Source organism: Vigna umbellata, chromosome 3, assembly GCF_029865625.1.
Source record: "Vigna umbellata cultivar VRB3 chromosome 3, Vumbellata_1.0, whole genome shotgun sequence".
Taxonomy (NCBI): domain Eukaryota; kingdom Viridiplantae; phylum Streptophyta; class Magnoliopsida; order Fabales; family Fabaceae; genus Vigna; species Vigna umbellata.
Genome location: NC_142167.1, coordinates 1,955,787 through 1,976,116, shown reverse-complemented (window position 1 = coordinate 1,976,116; position 20,330 = coordinate 1,955,787). Strand labels below are relative to the sequence as shown.

The window sequence follows — 20,330 nt, the reverse complement described above, 5'->3', positions numbered from 1 at the left end:
TTTTATTAGCATGGAAATGTCAATTCACTTTAAAATATAATTCTATTTTTTTGTCTTTATATTTAATAATCAAATAAGACATCCATAACTTAATGGAGATTTTTAAGGTTTTTGTAATTTTCAGTTTTGTTTCCAGAATTTTAAAACAAAAGATGTTGAGTTACAATAGAGTTGAATTAGGTTTTACTTTTGTTTAAAATAAAAGGCTTTAAAAGAACACAAATTTGGTTTTTCGACTACATTTTTTATGTTGCCAATCTGATGTACTTTTTCAAATATAACTAATTTTATGTTTTAACGTAGTCTTTAATATTAAAATGACAAGCTGAGTTTAGATTTTATGCTTTTATTTTTGCATGAACATCTGTTAAACCATTCTTATTATTATCTCTTACACCACCATAGAAAGTACAAGTAAAAGCTATTTTTAAATTTTTAAATTTTATGTTATATATATAAATTTTTGTAATGATGAATCTTACTATTCACAATACAAAATAACTCATCATTCAAGCCCAATATTTAATATGTATATGGATTCAAGATTATATCATTCTGCTATTTCCTTTTTCCCTATTTCCCTCCTCCAAACTCCCTCTAAGAAAATGAAATAGAACCGAGAAGAACCTAGAAACAATAAATAACCCCAAACATAAGATAAAGATTAAAAAAAAAAAGACTACTGGAATCTTCAAAAAGACTCATGATATATTTTTCTGTATAAGGTTAAAAAAATAGTCAAATACAAACAATAGAGACAATCCTCCATTGCTCTTGACTATATCCTAAAAAGGCCGTTGAAATCCTCCTAAACTGAATAAAGAATGAAGGAATGCTGATTCACTAAGTACAGGGAAACTCACAAATGTACCCAGAAGCGCGCACCTTATGCACCTTATCATTACAAAAATATATGCCAGCGCCACGCCAGCCCAGTAATACGTTCCCAATGTTCCCTTGAAGTGTATAAGTGGCATGAAATTGCTTGAAATCCACACTATCTGCAGAGCAAGTTCCAGCAACATTCCCATCATTACATGGAATCTGAAGATAAGGGGCAAATCCTTGTTTTTCACCACCCATACAATAGCCACATAGCAATATAACATAGGGAACCAGTTTGGTAATCGGTTGACAGCTCCTGGGATATAAAAAATCAAACTGTGAAACAATGGAAATTTTTCAAGGATGGGTTCTAGATAAATCCCAGCTGCAGATATCTGCAATGCTATCAGATAGGGAACACAGGATAAAGCCCTCCACCACCATTCTGGCTTCTCAGCATTTGATGGGATTCGGAAACCAGAAGAATGATATGTAAATGCTTGTCCACGGACAGTAGAATTGCGTCTTTGAGACCTAGGAAATCTGAGTGAGAGGCGAGCTTCTCTAACGGTAAATAGTGGTGACGAAACTGCAGTGAGTTGGATAGTTGATTTTCCTGATATGAAGAATTTGGGGATTAAACAAATAGAAACAATTTTTAAGCACTCGAACTAAACAATATATGCAATTTCAAAAAGGGATAGCATCTAGATGCCATGGTGAATAAATGTCTCAACGTTGAAATGAACCAAATGTAACGAGGAGTTTAATTAAATCAACATACAAGTTTCAACTATCTTCTCATTTCATTATTCCGATAGAAAATATTTTTGTTAGAGATCTTCTTTTATTAAAATCAATTTAATGGAGAAATTTAAATATTAAAATCAGATAGAAAATCCTTAAAAGATGCTGGAGAGCATGATGCTAACTTACCAAGTGCATTGCCTGCAAAAGCTGTGACGGCATAATTCTTTTTCCTGTTGATAATAGAGCATCTTTTTGGAATCAAATCTTTATTCCTAGTTTAAAGCCAATTTAAAGAAAATGAGTACCAAATGCAAATAGAGACAATGATTTAAAAACACCAACTTATAACTTTTATAGCCCACATATTCAAGTATTACATTGACAAAAAGCCTCTCTAACATGGCTCAATTACGACAGAAAAGCTTAAAAATGTGTCCTAATTCTCAAAAGTCTAATTGTAACAAGGTCTTTTTGTGTATAAGCTAACTGGGATTTAACCTAATGAGCGCACTTCGCAGTTCAAGATTATTGCAAATTAGCACACCTACCAAATCAAATGCCCTTCCATTTAAGTCCCAAGAGGCAGATACTTGAACCATCATTTACTTATTTAAATTAAAAACTAAAAACAATGACCCTACTACATGTGTAAAGGCCTATGCTCTGCCCATATGGTTAAGGGGACCTCAAAACTCACGGACAGTGAAAAACCACCACCATAATTCAATAACTAATAACCATGATCTCAATTTAATGCTAGAAATTACAACCCTCGGTATTTATGACAACAAGATTCAACATCATAAAAAACAAGAGGATTGATCAATCGCCAAATTCAATTGTTTGTCTAGGTGAAAAACTCCAGTGGCACATTGCTTACTTAAGAAAGATAATACATAATTGGTCATACTATTCCGTTTAGGTCGTCTTAAATTACAAACTTGGGTTTCCCACAAAAGAAGTTAAACAAGATAATGAAAACAAGACAAGAAAAGGCTCCTCTTCTTGAACTCATTGTGGATGTAAATTCATATAAATCAAAGGCTTACCATATGAGATAGTAAACATTCAACAACAACAGCAAATTATAAGATTAGAGGAAAATGAAAATTAGAAAATTTTAAGCTGTGAGAAACGTAAATACCTTGCTAAACAGAGAGAAGCAGAAGAGGGAGGAACGAGGAGAACAGAAGGGTGGGCTGTTGCCAATTGGGTTGTCATCTTCTCTCTTCTTTGACACTATCACACGAAAGAGAACAACATTATAAACACAAATTGATGTAAGTTTGCATATGATAAAAAAAATAAAAATCAATAGTTTAGCACCTAAATTTCATTCAATCCCCTTCTCAAGCATTCCATCGAACTCCTTGCATGCATTAGAAATTCAAGATAATAGATAAACTAAACTAATTCATTTCAATTGGAAACTAGAAGGTTTTTTGTTGTTCAAATAAGATGGCAGAGTCACACAACGCCGTGACTCTTGAGAAAGAATAACAGAAAATGGAGACCGATGAATTGGAAAGGAACACTATCTTTAGAAAATAACTTTTTAATTATAGTTAATTAACATTATTGCAAGAGGAAAAAAAAAAGAAACAAAACTTACAACAGAGGAGAGAGAAAGCGCAACACATATACACAGAGGTGGTAATGGAAGATGGAAATGAAAGTAAAGAATGTGTTTTCATTGAAATTGATTAGAGGAGGCGCATTTATATATATAGTAGTTCTTTACACCGCCTTACTGTATAACAGCCCCCATTCATTCCGGTTACGTTAGGTTTTATCCATATGTTTATACTAATTAATTTTAATTTAATGACATTTTTCAAAGATTTCTACCCTTTACATGCAAAATGAAAATATGATGAAAGGTTAAAAATGCATGAGAAACATTGCCCCAAAAATCCATTGAGTGTATATCAAAGCCTAGAGTAACATGGGATTATAGGACGAAATTTCCATTTCGTTGAGTGGATTTATGAAGAATTTGTCATCTTTGCAAAATTTTTAAAAATAAACTCACTCTTTTAATCAAACTACTTTTCCAAAAAGTTTCAAATGTTTAACTTGCATTGTTTCCGCATTACACCATTCCAACCAATTTTAACCACTTAACATTCCAAAATATAATATTAAAATATACAAAAATTATTACATATTTAACAAAATAGAACAATAGATAAGACAAAAAAATATAAAGTTATTACAATCATCTAAATAATCATAAAAAAAAATTTATATACAAAACTACTAATCAAAACTATATACATCCATAAAGTATAAAAGACTATACATCTACGAGTCCTCTTTCCAAAGTCTGCTCCATGAACACCTCATCAACCTCTGTGCATACCTACCGGATGATCATAATAAAAGTAAGAACAAGGAAACATAACAACAAACACAAACAAAAGGGTAAGTTAGATACAAAACAATTTATATTATACTTAAAACATTGCATACATAAATCATATAGAACATGAATCAAACCAAACGTTTTAACATGTAAGGACCTAGACGAGACTATCCAGATTTAGTATGAATGTCGAGCTATGACGGGTTGTTCACTTGTGGTGGCCTCTACTACTTTGCAAAGTCATTGTCAATGGGTTTCACCCTACCATGAGGTTAGTCTGTACCATGTCTTAGGTCATACTATAAGCACCTAGACTAAGATATCTTGTTAGCATAAAGCTAAAGAGCAGACATTTTGATGATGTCTCAAAGTCAAGTCTCAAGTGCTCTTATTTTTATATTAAAGCTTTTTACCGTTGTGCATTCATTAAATGCTTAATTAATTACCATAATTGGATAATTGATTATCACACGTTAATTAGTTGACAACGGAATTTTGGAGTTATCCTTGAGTGAGATCTCTATAAATTAGATTGGGACTCTCATTCTGAAATACAAAATACGAAATAAGTGTATTTCGGAAAATCTTATCTGCAGTGTGCGGTAATAAGTGTTACAGGTTTGTCAAACCCTTGTGTTGTGGCTTTGAGAACTTGGCGTGTTGGCATAGAGCGAGAACTTTCACAGGGAGTGTGATTGAGTGTTGTTGTTGTTGCTGAGTTAAAAGCCTATCATCCTTCGTGAAGCATTCGAAGGAGGTGTTCATCCTTTGTGAAGATTCAGAGGAGGTGTTCATCCCTTGTGGGTTACATGGGAAGTGACTTTCATCTCTTGGGGTAACAAGAGAGGTGGTTTCTAAACTTTTACAAATTGTTTCTTTGTGATTGTAATTTGTAATTGTGAGTAATGAACTGTTTATCTTGATTTGAGATAAGCGACTGGATGTAGGATTGGTAAGATCCAAACCAGGATAAAATTATCTGTGTAAATTTCTCTCTTATTTGTTATTATTATTTACTTGGTAAGTTTAATTAAGTAGAAATTAAAAGGCACACGTTCGTATTAAAAACCCTCTTGGTTTGTTATTCCACGCTAACAATTCCGCTGCAGCCGCTCTGACAACTCTCACCTCATGTGTCAATCATCTCTACTTGATAATGAATGACTATTAGAGTGTTAGGATAATCCCCAAGATTGAGCTACCTACATTCATACTAACAATACTTGAAACATCCAACAAAAGTTCCTCGTTAGAACTCATTTCCATGACCTTTCCAATCAATAAACAAGTAAACATATCACTTTGTATATCACCATATAACTCATAATAAACTATCACACATGCATCAAAGAAGTCAAATCATTGCATCACAAAACACATAACAACCCAAAAATTGAAAACTCGAAAATTGTCTAAGGGGCACTAGCCAGTCTTGCATTATATTAGACTTGCACTCTAGAATTAGCCAATCCTGCATTAATTTTATTTGCTGTTATTCATAGTTCAACCAATGCATTTGATAGTTTATCCAAGGTTCAACTCATGCATTGCATTTCAAATTTCAATTTAGCATTGTTAAATTGTGTGCATCATTTCATTAGCATTCTAAACTTATTCACAAATTTATTCTACATCTGACTAAAACACTACATAAGTGATTATGCATAAGGATATATCCTTTGATAATTATCCGTTGATAATTATCGAAGGATTTGTTCGTTGGTAATTACCGACGACCAATATCCGTCGAAAATGGTTACCGAAAGTCAAATTATCGACAAATTCGTGACCATCAGTAAGCCATCAGAAAATGTCAATTATCGACTAAAATTGGTTGTTTTTGACAAATTATGTTCGTTAGTAATTTCAATTTTTTGTTAGTGTTTGCCCGACCTTGAGAACTAGATCGTCTTTGTTTCTGCGTTACAATTTATAAATAAATGGACTAAACCTTTTGATATCTTTATTTCAGTTCTTTAGTCGTGAAAAATAGGTCTTACGACAACTTATATATAAAACTTTTTAGCCATATTAAACAGGTTGGACAAAAAACAAATAAAGATAACATGAGATTTTAGAGTATTCATGAGTTTCATTCTCTCTTAAAATCTTAAATACTCTTAAAAGATTTTAGGTGATTCTTTTAATATCTATAAAATATTAAATATGTCTTTTCATACCTTTCTACTTTTTTTTTTTAGAAAATTTCTTTAAATCTTTTGGATATAACGAAAATCACACACATGATATATTTTTAATAAATTTGTTTAAAAAATAATCCTTGTATATAACTATTTTATATTATAATAACTATTTTATATAAAAAAGACAATAAACCAAACTGAATATATATTTCCTAATTATTATGATTTTGAGGGTAATACATTTTTCCTAACAAAAAATCAATTTCATCCTCCAAAACAAAATTTCTTATTTATTATTCTATAACCTTATTAAGTTCCAAAAAAAGAAAACTTCCCAAAATAAAATTTACCCATAATACATAAAACTTGACCTTTTTCAAGCATCCAACTCTAACACCCAAGAGAAATACTAAAAAATTGTAATGAAACAAACACAACAAATATTCCTTCTATAAGAGATTATACATAGTAGAGTAGATGCACAATAAGCTTACTCCCCATAATTCACCTAAGACCTAATTGTTATTATACCAAAATGTAACATCAAAATTTTTGGCTTTCTAAAATATATAATTAACACAAATTACATGATTTAAAATAAAACTATATTGCTCTTTTATTTTATATCTTAATAAAAAAAATTATTGTTTTACAAACACAAACTTTATTGAAAAGGAAAAACCTAAACTAAAAGATTGTTCCAAACATTTCTCCATATTGACCATTATTCCTATGTTGTGCATATTTCTCAACACCTATATTATCATATGCTCTCACATAAAAACGATCACCAAAATAGAAGGGTGAACTAACATAACTATCTTTAATAATTTTGGCGAATTACACCTTCGGTACAACTACTTGGAGTTACCCTTCACCACTTTTTGCCAAGTAATCACACAAGCATACATTTATGTTTTCAAAGAAACACATATTAACATGTCATCATAATCATATTAAATAACATCTACTACACAATTTAAACTCATAAAATAATACACCACATACAAGCAAGAAGCCAAAAAAGAAAACAAGAAAATAAGAATGTAAATTGTCCCTACCTCTTACTCTTCACGTCTTCTTCAAATCTAGTTAGCTTCAATTTTTTCTCACCCATATGTAACACTTACTCATTCATTTATTATGTATATTAATGAATTTCATTCTTTCTTAAAACCCTAAATATTCTTAAAAAAATTTAGGTAATCCTTATCATAATCATAAAATATTAATTTCAGTTCTTATAAAATATCTTCAAATCTCTTAATGAAAATCACACATATAATAATATATTTTTAATAAATTTGTTTAAGAAATAGCTTTATATATAACCTTTTTTATATTATAATAACTACTTTAAATATCTTTTATAATAAAAAAATCAATAAACTATCTTGAATATATATTTTGTAATTATTACAATTTTCAATAGCATGAGGTAGTGTACCAAATCAGAAGTGATTGAGCATGTCTATCCTTTAACATTGTAGTTAGATTTAGCTATATAAGACGGGTATCTCTTTTTAGGTTAGATTAAAAGTGTTTAGGAACACATTTTAGATTAGAAAATTTATATTTTGTATTACAAAAGTTTTACTTTAAAATATATATTTTGTCTTGGAATTTTTCATATTTATAGGTTTTGGTTAATTTTCAATGTTTATAATGTTTTTTCAAAAAGCTCAAATATTTACTTTTGTTAATTTTGTAACAAACATAAATTTATATGAATTAATATATTAACATACTTAAATTTATGTGAGAACCTGATAATTAACACACTTAAATCCATCCTCTGATCATTGTTTTAATTCACCTTGCCACGACAAAATTCCACTCACTTCAACACTGCATGCACTGAATGCCATATGTCACTTTGGAAGCTTCTAAAAGCTGTAGTGGAAACCAGGTGGCAGTGAGTAACTGCTCAACCGTTTGACGAGGGAGAGAAAATAATTTCTCTGAAAACTCTTCTCTTCCTTTCATGCAATCTTCTTCTTCCTCACGAATTCTGATCTTCCATCTTCTCTGCATTTTCTCTGCACTCTTTCATCTTCTCTCTAAAATACCTCACTATCAACTCCTCTGATCTAATTTCAGAGACCGTAGACACCTTCACTGCACCGTGAGCGTTATTCTGATCCGAACCAAACTGAGAACTGAACTGGTAAGTTCTCGTCCCTGCACTTGTCTGTTTTAGTTCATGCGAACCAAATCCTGGTTGCATGCATGGGTTATAGGTTTGAATCTGATGTCCTTTTTGGTATCTTAGATTTAGTGAAAATCGTGGAGGGATTCATTGGGTAGAAAGCTGTTATTGACCGAGAGAAAACCTTAAGCAACTGGAAGTGCACTGCTTGAACCGGTAAGGGAAGCTTTAGTAATTTAATTTAATATATGTTTGATCTGTATGACAGTAATGAATAGTGCTGGATGTCTGAAATGTATGCAATATATGAATTTTGAATATGCGTGAATGAGCAGATTTGAAATGGATGTATATCAGGAATGTGGTGTGATATTATGCAGTGAATGAGATGTATGATTTGTAATGTGATTGATTTCTGCATAATTTGGAATGATAATGATTTGAACTATATGTTGGTGATGATATGTTGGAAACTGGAAAATGGAAGATTCTGTATTTATGAGATGATAATATGAATGTTGTAATGTATAAGATTTATGGTGAAGAAGAAAATTCTAAGTTATGAATCGTATAAAAACTGTGCAGTATAGTGTCTGAAAATCTGGAAATCTGATACTCTATGATTGATGATGTACGCTCGTCATCGAACGGTCTTATACCGTTCGGTTTCCCTGGAATATCACTTAGAATAAGGACTCTTTCATTTGGAAAGGACCTGATCGAGAACGAGCGTTGTTGGTGTTAAGAGTTAGGTGAGCGTTCGGTTTAGCCTAGCGGGTCCAACCATTAAAAATATAAAGTGAAGTATAGTTAGGACGCTCGGTTTTGTTTACCAGCGTTCGTCATAAGTGGCGCTTAGTATTATACTGAGCGTTCGTCCAAATGAACTCTCAATCTTAGATTGAGCGTTCGTCCCAGTTAGCGTTCGGTCTGATACTGAACGTTCGTTCCCATGCGTGTTCGTTTCCATGCACATTCGTTCCTATGTGCGTTCGTTCTATTTGGTGCTCGGTCATTGACCTGGCGTTCGTCCTGAGCAGTGTTTGCTTTTATAATTGAACGCTCGTCTTATTATTGCTTCGTGAGCGAACGTATATGGCGTTCGTTCAAATTGTTAATTAACGTTCGGTCTTTGACTGGCAGTGTTGTTTTCTGAATTCAATTATATTTGATTGTTTATCTAAATATTTCTTATTGGCTTTATCCTTTGGATTCTACCTGGAGTCTTTATATTTAAGATTTTTCTAAGTATTACCCATCTCTTCTCAGATCAGTTTTCTTCAAATTATTAAGTGTTGTAATGTAGTTAAGTTGATAAATGGTACGTTTCTTTTGTTCAGAAACGTGGACGTTCTAGTACTGTAATATGTTCGTCCCTATTTATTGAGTGATGAACGTTCTTTAAAATAAAGAGAGTGAACACAGAATGAAAATTTGAATAAGAGAAATTGTGAATATGTGCGAATGGTATTTGGAATGGATTTATTGGATTGGATTATGAAAGAGCGTTCCAAGGAGGAACGTCTCCATGATGTGAATATGAGAAGTAGTGTAGTATGACCATGGATTAAGCTACTGATGGCTGTTCATCCTGATATTCCATGATTGCTCATCCTCATGTAGAGGAGAGTAGTTCATGCGTGGGAATGGCAGGAGGCCCTAGTCCTTATAGTACTTGGGCTGATAAGGGTTAACCTCGGGTGGCAGCTGTTGAGGGTATCCCAGTTACTACATCACCCGGGTGCAAGAACGCCTGTAGATACATGGATCATACGGTCCGGACAGTCTTTAATTATGAGAATTTGGATGAGTTAATGTTTGCGTGGATATGTGTTTAATATTGTATGAATTGTATGACTGATTTTATAAGTTAAATTATGTTGATTTTATTGAATTAAATTACCTAAGCTTACCCTTGCAATTTCCTTGTGTTGTCTACTGTTTCTGTATGTCCGTCTTGTCAATGCAATGATCATCCGTTGTGGATGTGAGCAGATGGTGAGGCACCCCTTGAAACACTGCTGGAAGAAGAAAATTTGGAGGATGTCAACCTCGTAGAAGTTGAAGTTAAAGCCGAGCAGTAGAGGCTCATTCCGTAGCAGTTTTAGGATTTAGTTCTGTACTGTATTTTGACAGTTCTGTATATAGTTTTGCAGAATTGTAAATACTGAACTGTTTTATATTTTGATGAGTTTCTGAACACTGTAAAGTGCTGCAAGTTCAGTTTTAAATGTTGAGCATCTGCTGTAATGTACTGTACAGTACTGTTTATTTTTATACGTGCTGTTTTCTTTTGGAGCAGCTGTTATTTATTTTAAGACTGCACTGTATTTTCTGTAAATGTGATTAGTTCTGATTAATGGTGATTACTATTTATTGGGATGTTACAATTTACATATATTATATAAAACTCATAAACGCAAATAATTTTTTTCTTTTTTAAATTGATATACAAAATTTATGTTCCAATTGAAAAAAAAATGTAAATTTACGTTTATTACAAAATTAACACAGGTAAATTCATGTCTGTTTTTAGTTTTAATGTCAATTATAAGTATAACATTGGACATTTTATGGTTGTGAAAAATATTTTCTCCATTAGTATTAAAAAATTTGATTAACTTTGTAAGTATTATATATATATATATATATATATATATATATATATATATATATATAGTATCTTTTAATTAGATTAATATTCAAAAAGTTCTAATTTTGATATTTTAAAATCTTGATCAAATCCAATCTAACTTGTTCAAAAATAGGTTAAGTTAGATTAAGTCAGATTGAATTTAACATAAACAAGATAAATAGAAACAAACAAGCTTTGTATTCTTTAAGTAAATTAAATAATAAAAAATTATACCCATTTCAACCCGTACACATTGTCAATTAATACTATATGTATATGTATCCTTGAAATTTTGATATATAAACTCTCATAATTTCGAATGTATGAATAGTTGAATCCAACAAATAAATAATTCAAATTAATGAAAAATTAAGATTTATCAAAAAAAAATCATAATGATTGAAAAAACATGGATGGTAAAGAAAAAGGCATATCAGCAATCAACACGACATGGAAAGATAACCTAATATTCACGTGCTAACCATGAGATTGAATATTTCAACCAACAGTCTCCAATGTTTCTTTAGCTTTTTTTGCTCCTTTGATTTTTATATATTTTAGTATAAATTTATATATTATTGTAATTGATTATAAATTATTATAAAAACCAATCATAGTCAGAATTCGTAAATCTATAATTGATTTAAATAAATAGCTAGAGCGGGTTCAGACTTAAAAAATTAATTTGACCTTCTAAAGTTGGAAAATATTATGCACGTGTTTTTGTTTTTTAAAATTATTATGTTAAGCTAATGAAAATATTATGCACGTGTTTTTATTTTTTAAAATTATTATAATTTTAATTATAAAATTAAATATAAATAATTTTTATAATTTTATTGTATATAATTTTTATTTAATTTGTAAGTAATTTTTTTAGTATATAGTTATTTTAGTTTAAAAATTATTAAATATAAAAAAAATAGTTAAATCAGATAAAAATAATTAAATTTCAAAAAAATATCAAAAATTAAAATTGGTAAAGTAATTATTTTAATTTAAAATAATCATTATTAAAAGGAAATTAAAGCCTTACGCATAAAATATATAACGAATGCTTTTTAGCTTACAATCCCTTTTTAAGATTAAATTACACGTAAACTCATCTTATGAGAAATATAGTTTTATGTTTTCTATCCACTAAAGATAGAACTTGAAAAACTATAATAGAAAGGATAATATTAATTTTACAATATGGTATTTCTACTAAGTTGAATTAAACTCAAACCTCCATTTTAAGACAATTTATTAACTAAATAATTATACTTTTTTGACATGATATATTTATGTTAGTTATCTCAAATATATATTTAAAATGTTCTTTAGTTGTGTTTCATATTATTTATTTCTAAACTTTAATTTTATGAAGCAAATAAATCGATTTGATCTAGTTATATATCAAATTAATTGGGTCTTAAAAGAATTGATTTAAAGTTTTTTTTATGGATAAAGAATTAATTATAAGTTACTTAACTTTTGAAGAAAAGAAATTAGTATCTTAGTTGTTGGCATGTTTTAATGTATTTTAACCCATTTAAGAAAGAATTTGACTGTAATAGATGGTGTAAGAGAGATTAATGATGATCTCTTGAATGTGACAAATAGATTATAGTAGGTTCTTGATATATAATAAATAAGAGTCTTTTTGACCATTCTTTATTCATTAAAAATATTTAATGGTGGTTGATTTAGTCAAGGGTTTATTTCCAAATGACAACTTGACCCACTTTAAGGTTACTAGAAGCTGGAGATTTTGGAAAGAGAGAAAGAAATGGGGTATTATACTCAAGCAAAAAAGTAAAGGTGGTAGGTGGGATTTTATTTACAAAAGACAAATATACAAGTGTAACACCAATACATAAGTTTCTATGAACTTATTTAAGAATAAAAATGTTTTTTTATAGAATAATTACTTGTTTGTAATAATTTTGAAAATAATTATTTAAATAATTAGAAGTAAAAAAAACAATTATTTAGTTTTTTTACACGTAACTTAGAGTTATTAAGAGAAATATGAATTCTCTCCTAGAGGGTAGGAAAAAGAGAGAAGTGTAAAATTGTTATATAGTCATTTTAAGCTTCATTCTTTACTATAGTCAAGTCACATGCTTTAAACAAAAAATTAAGAATGAAATATCATTATTAATAATATTATTTTTGTTACATTATTATTGAACCTTGTATCATTATAATAAAGTTTGGTTGGGAATCATATATTAAGAAAATATTATCTTCAAGTGGAAGTCCACCCATAAATAAGAACAAAAATATAAAAAAAACACAAAAAATTTAACATGTTTCAACACCTCAAGGCCTATATATATGCAAAACTTAACAAAAGTATTATTACATAACGTCTAATTTTTCTAACAAAAACTATAAACCTTCAATAACACAAAACTACTCAAACCTCCTGTACACCTAAGAGGCTACTGAGTTATGTGGTAACTCTCAAATCAACTCATCACTTTTATAATAGTTTTCTACTTTTTCTTTCTTCACTTTAGTTAATTTGGAACTTTGGTGAATACCCACCTCAAAACATCATATTTCCCTTCATCAAAAGTCTAACATATTAAAAGATCATCTTCATGATTGACTACATTTTCAAAATGAACACTCTTAGATTTTCTTATCATTCCCTTCATGTGTTTGCAAGTCCTTTTTGAATTCTTGACATTTAACATGTATGTGACCAAACTCTCCACAACAATGGCACTGAACATTAGTAATATCTTTCGATTGAAATTTACTTTATTGGTAACCATATTTCTTTCTTAGTTCACCTTTAGTTACTAATATTTGATTGTCATGTGAGCTTTGATCATCACCTATCATTTGTTGACTCTCCTTCAATGATCTCACCACATCATCTAGTCCTAGTGTACTCTTCCCAATTAGAACTGCATAAGTGGTTTATAAGACTTGGGCAATGATGCAAACAAAAGTAATAATTGTTCCTCATCTTTAATATTCTCATCACTTGCATTCATATAATTAACACATTACTTCCATCTTCCATCTTCAATGAGTACAAGTCTATCTTCATCATCAATCAATTGGTGAGAGTTGTTTATGCAAACTTATTTTCCAACAAATTCCACAAGTTCCTTGGAGAGGTCTCCCTCAACGCAATCACTTTAATTTTAGGAGCTAATGTCAATCTAATTGTGTTCATTGCTTTGTTCTAAATTGTATTTCACTCTGAATATTTCATCTCACTATGTTTTTCATTTTCTAAAGCACAATCTAGACCTTGTTGTACCCAATAGTGATATGATCTTTCTTGTCTAAAAAAGATTGTGATCTTTTTAAATCTGGATTCCTTCTATAAAATAAACAAGAAAATACCAAAAGATATATAAGAAGAACGCATAATAAGACAAAGATAAATGAGGTCATAATCTAGCACATTGATAAGTCAAAGAAGATTCGTCATAATTTAGCACATTGGTAAATCTAACATATAAATTTGTGTACTAGAAGAAAGTGAGTTAATTGATTTTTGAAAAATTAAGGCTCTATCATTTGTTTAGCATTAAGAATAATGGTGAAGAAAATAATCACCAAAAATAATTCATAACATGGATGAATCTAGCTAAGAAGTATTTTTGTGTGCTATGTGTAGGGTTGATGAATCAATATATCATCTTTTTCTTAAGTTACAAGGTTAAATTTTTGTCACATATGCAATAAATGAGTAAGGTTACTAGTGTTTTGTATAATATAATCAAGCAGCACTTACAACAATTTATTTTACCTAGCCTATATTGCAAAGGAAAAAAGACAGAGAAGTATGTGAATGACGATTATATGGAGAATATGAAAATAGTGTTATATTTAGGATTGAAAGGTCAGACAGAAATATTCAAGTTAGCCGAAATGAAAATGTTAATTTTAGCATTGTTAAAATCATATACCATTGTTATATTTTTTCCTATAAAGGATTTCAAAAAATTAAAAAGAAAAAAAGATGTATTTAGATTATCTTTACATTGTGATTGGACAGAGATTTATAAGAAATTGAAATAAATAGTATTTGAAATACTTGCAATTTAATTCTCTTCATTTTTTGAATTGTTTGTTAGGATGGAATAATTAAATTATCTTATATTTTAATATTTTTGTTTGGATAAAGAATTTAATTTGTATTTTAAGATAAATTCAACTCTATCTTTAAACTTGGATTGAGTTAGCTCGACCTTTAATATGAGACGATTCGTCTCGATTTTCAATCCGGATCGACTTCCAAACATTCAACTAGACTTTTAATCAAGATTAATTTATCTTGACCTTCAACTAGAATCGGTTGATTTCAACCTTTACTGTAGTTCGATTTAACTCAACCTTCAATGCAAACTCACTCGACTTAAACCTTGATACAAGCTAACTCAACTCAATTTTTGACACGGACCGACTTGATTCGTCCATAGCCCGAGTCGACTCAGCCAGACAATCGGCTTGAATCTATTCGGCAGACAATAAACCCAAATCAATTCGACCCAACGATCATCTACTTTTTTTTCTCCTTATAGGAGAAATGTTTGAAATTCTTCTATTTTATTCATTTAAAATATTTTCTAAAAATTTCTTAAATTATTTTTTTTTTCAATTACTTTATTCAAAGAAGCCATTTTAATATAAAGAATTTTAAATTATCCAAACACAACTTCAACATGATGACCTAAACAAAGCTCACTCGACCTATACCATCATTCTGAAATCTTACTTTTACAGTGACTGCTATGATTTTCAATTCACTCTTTCTATATTCACCATCTCTACCAGCAATAAGAAGAAAATATAGGCTGTTTCCATAGGAAAGTTTTGTTAAAAACCATAAACAATGAGTGTCTAGGATCTGTAAGGCACAAATTTTTTACAGAATCTGATTTGTATATTGGCTGGAGTGGTGTGCAAGAGCTTTTGTTAGTACATCCTTGGACTAAGTTGAATACATAATAAAGAAGGCTTCATAGTGGTGGAATAAAGGGAGAGCAGATGTGAATTAGAATTTAGACAGGGTCAGAAATTATGCAGGGATACACCAGAATGCAAAGAAGATAGAAGAAGCTATTTGCAGAAAAAAGAGGCAGAGCAGGAGCATGGATATATTATTTCTTTTCAGAATCCTATCATGGCAACTTTTTCATTAAGTTCATTTTAGCAAAACAAGGAGGGTGAAACTTTTGCAGATTTTTTCTAGTCCCACATTGTGCTCTTGTTTTGTCTCTCTATCTAACAAAATATAAAGCACTTTTAACTTTTGAGGCCATACATGGTTATTAAGTATTTATATTTCTATATAAAAGTAATAAAAGTACATATTATATTTATATATATTTGTTTTGGTTTTTATTAAGTTTAAAAACTTTAAATATATTATTTACATACATAATTTTTTATTATGAAAATCATTAAATAGACTTTTTCACTAATATTTAAAAGAACAAAATAAGCTCTTTTTTATACAACACAATTAATTTATGCAATAATTAGAAAATAAAGTTTGAATAAAAATAATACTAAATGATTTTTTATTAGCTAATTTTAACACAGAAAAGTTTTATTCATTGATTTTTTTTAATTATTTATTGTTTATTTAGTTATATAATAAACATAGTAGGAAAAACTCTTAAGTAGAGATGAACAAAATACATTAAATCAAGGTTTGTTTAATTAATACTGGGCTGTTTCTGAAACCTGCTGTTCCCTCCACATGATTAATTCTGTTCCCATGATTTTATTTTTCATGTAAAAGTAAAATACAATTATCATATTACCCAAAAAAACATTGGTGATTTGATGTGTCTGATTTCTTCTAGTTTGGTGGTTAGATCTTCATTCCTGTCCCTCTCTTGACAGTTCTTAAACATTTTAAAAAAGATGTTTTTTTACAGGTAATAAAATAAAGCCAATTATTTGTTTGAATATTAGAAAGAAAGAAAAGAAATTCAGTTATTAGGGAGAAAGATGATGAATTAATTATTTTGGATTTTCAAGAAAACTTCATCTTTTCTCAAAGAGATAACTTATATCTTAAATTTTGTTTTATTTTACTCTTATTCTTTTATTTGTTCAAGACTTTCTACTATAGCCTATTTAAGTGAATTTTGGAGACAATATAAGAAATTAGCCATTTTTGTTATCATTAATTGTGTGTGAATTTCTACTTGTAAATAAATAATAAGTTTTTCATGAATTTTTATATACGAATGTTAATGTGTACATTATGTATTGATTTATTTATACATAAATATAAAATGGATTTTTCTTTCATGTCTATGAAAATAATCAAAATTTTAAATTTTGGCATCTTGACAAAAATAATTTTGAAAGAAATAATTTGTATGTAAAAGATAGGTAATAATGAAATGAAAATTTACATATGGATATTATTAATGAAGTTTATAAAGTTATAAGATTGATATAGTAAAGTTGTGAGAGGTTGTATATTTCATTCTCCGTTAACATTTGATAGATATAAAGTTAGTTTAAAAGTGAAAGAGGTGATAGATTTAACGGTCTTATTAACAAAAATTAACTAATGAACGAAGTTTATATTAATTTATTTTAAAAATTAAAATACAAAGTAATTGTGAAGATTATCAATTAAGATGACCATATCATTAATAGATATAGGTGTGGGAGAAGAGAATGAGTATGTAAATATCTCCATTGTTCTATACTCATACTCATTTTCATTTTATATTACTAAAATGTACTTAGTTTATTAGGTAGTCTAACAAATTATTTTTACCATGTTTTTTAATCCTTGGTTTCATGTCATTTGAAAAACTTCGTTTCTATTTTTTTTCTCTCTCTCAATTGTTTTACCCTTTCAATATTATTAATTTTATTCAAATAATCAATATATTTTGTTTTCTTTCATCACAAACTCAATTAAACATTTGTTTTCTCTATACATATTCATTCAAACTGTGTATTATATTTTAGGAAACACAAACCTCAATTTTAGCGAATTAAATCATTTATTGAGTAAACATTTGATCACTTATTCTTTTATTTAAAATTTATATTTATTGTTTATATTTTTTGTCACATAAAAATGTTAGAGTTGAAGCCACGCAAATATTTTCTATAAAAACAAAGCATTACTTCAGAATTTTCAAACAATTTTACAAGCTATGGATTAATTTTTATTTTCACATGATTTTATTTAATTTTTATTTTCACATGATTTTATTTATTTCATGGTAATGCAATGAAGTTTTAAATTTGTTATTATTCCATGATAGTATTAAAAGTTGTTTTTTTTAATTAATTAATTACACATCACATTCTAAAAACTATTCCAATAACAAATAAATTATCTTATTTAAGTTCTAGTAAAACTAATTCAATGTTTCATCATTCCATGTTGGAATAGCTTGTTTGTTTTTTTCTAAACCTATATTTAATATTTCATTACCTAGATTAACTGTTAACCTTCCATAAGTTGAACCCTGACTCTTCTATGTTTCCTTATTAATAAGGTTTTGTTGCTAGCAGCAAATAAAGAATAAATACTTTTTTAATTTAAACTTATGATTCATTTTATTATAAAATTCTTCAAATTACTGAATGCGGCAATATATTAGTTAGTAAATTTATATTATAGATGAACTTTATCGATGGATTTGAAAAATTTTTTTATCGATGAAATTTTACCGACGGTAATATATCTATCAGTAAATTTATATTATCGATGAATTTATATTAACAAAACCTTACCTTGTGGGAAAATGTCATTTTTCTTCCTCCTCTGATGGTTCTGTGATTTTAACTTTTGGAAATAAATTGGTTGTTTAATTGTTTGGAAATGAGTTGGTTATTTGTGTGATGCTTTTTTGGTGGCGGAGTTCGTTAAAACGAAAAAAAAATGAAATAGAGAGAGGAAGGAAGAGGAAAAAGATGAACCAAATCGCGGTATTTATCGATGGATTTACCGACGGATTTACCGACAGACATTTATGTCGGTAAATACCGAAGAATTTATCGACGAAACAATTATTCGTTAGTTACTTACGGATCAAAAAATTCGTTGTTAAAATATACTAACAACCTTTTTATTGATGAAATTTTTACCGTTAGTAAGTTGTCGATAAATTACAATTGCCGACGGATGTTATACATTACCGACAGAATTTGGTCGTCGGTAATATCAATTTTTCATGTAATTTAACTCCGGTTTATTTTCATTTTTTATAATTTTTAAATTATTGAACACAATCAAATATTTATTTAAATTATTTTTATCATAATTATTAAATTAAATCATATTACATAATATATAAAATTAATCTTACTTATAACTTACAAGATATTTTTCACTTCATTATTTATTTTTGATGAAGATTAAATATTCCTATGTTTATTATGTGGTTACAAAAAATATATTTATCATATTTATTCCTAAAAGAAATAACTAATTCATATTTTAAATTATTTATTATTTTGACAAAATTTTGACTATATTTTATTGGAAACAAAAAGTATGAAGAACTCTCTTAATTAAAAGAAAATAAGACTTAGATTAAAATAGTTCTGTCCTTTGATTATGAGATTTAGCATTTTACTTATAGGTAAAATAGTTACAAATTGTTTTTATTCTCCAAAAACAAGTTAGTAATTAAAATATTACAAAAGATGATAACTTTTTAAAATAAAAATTATAAAGATAATAACAACCTATAAAATTGTCTATACATTGGTATTTATCAATAAAATTTAAACTAAACACAGAATAAATTTAGGCCTAAATTTTGAATCCATAATTTTAGGTAAACTTTTAGAACGTTTAATATTCATCTTTAAGTATAAGGTGAGATTCCAAATGATTGAGCCAATACATTTATATTTCTACCAAAAGAGATAAGTATATGATACTTCTAAAAGAATATCTACAATATCTATCTATTTCCATTTTTTTTTTCTAATTTTAAAATTAAAGGAATTTTATTTTTTAAATAATTAAATATCACCCAAACATATTTATAGGTCCCTAAACATTGGTATTAAGAATGGGACCATGGCTCGACAAGTGAAGGTGAAATGAACCTAAAAGTGGTTCTTGCATTGGATTGGGACCCTCCATTCTCCATTATCCCTACACCAACATATCAATGTATAATAATCATCACCATCATTCCACCTTTGCCCTTCATTGCTTTGCACCCTACAACGGTCCCTTTTCATTGGCACGTGCACCGAACTTTACACGTGCGTCCTTCATACTCCATTAGGTCTCTTACATGTTTCAAGGAATCAATTTAAACATGTGGGTGTGTTATCCTTTAGGTATGAATCAAAAATTATAACAATTTATAATTCGGTCTTCGTATTTGTTTTTTTTTTTAATTTCAATCAGGTTATCATATTAATTTTAATTGAATTTTTATTCTTAAAAGTATTATGCAATTTGTTCTTTTTACGAACAACATTAATTTATGGGTCACGTTT

General features: G+C 28.7%; 1 protein-coding gene across 5 annotated transcripts; it reads right to left on the bottom strand.

Annotated features, from left to right (window-relative positions):
• Window positions 1-688: 688 nt before the first annotated feature.
• Window positions 689-3,471, bottom strand: LOC124824007 (protein TIC 20-IV, chloroplastic-like). 5 transcript variants are annotated; one of them, XM_088108974.1, is made up of 5 exons: window positions 3,188-3,469; window positions 2,902-2,944; window positions 2,720-2,814; window positions 1,762-1,847; window positions 689-1,441 (listed from the first exon to the last, which is right to left on the bottom strand). In XM_088108974.1, exons 3-5 carry the CDS (start codon window positions 2,794-2,796, stop codon window positions 786-788), a joined length of 819 nt encoding a protein of 272 aa, XP_087965100.1. In that variant the 5' UTR covers window positions 2,797-2,814; window positions 2,902-2,944; window positions 3,188-3,469; the 3' UTR covers window positions 689-785. The 5 variants fall into 5 exon arrangements, with proteins under 5 accessions (XP_087965100.1, XP_087965101.1, XP_047152347.1 ...); XM_088108975.1 differs by having other exon boundaries at window positions 2,902-2,941; XM_047296391.2 differs by lacking the exon at window positions 2,902-2,944 and having other exon boundaries at window positions 1,762-1,805; window positions 3,188-3,471.
• Between the last annotated feature and the right edge of the window lie 16,859 nt (window positions 3,472-20,330).

What these genes read in the sequence shown, in the direction of transcription:
- LOC124824007 (XM_088108974.1), bottom strand. Translation starts at nt 2,796, where the DNA reads ATGACAACCCAATTGGCAACAGCCCACCCTTCTGTTCTCCTCGTTCCT. An exon ending in GCTTCTCTCTGTTTAGCAAG is followed by an intron (nt 1,848 to 2,719) that starts GTATTTACGTTT and finishes GCTTTAAACTAG; the next exon opens with GAATAAAGATTTGATTCCAA. An exon ending in TTTTGCAGGCAATGCACTTG is followed by an intron (nt 1,442 to 1,761) that starts GTAAGTTAGCAT and finishes TCTTCATATCAG; the next exon opens with GAAAATCAACTATCCAACTC.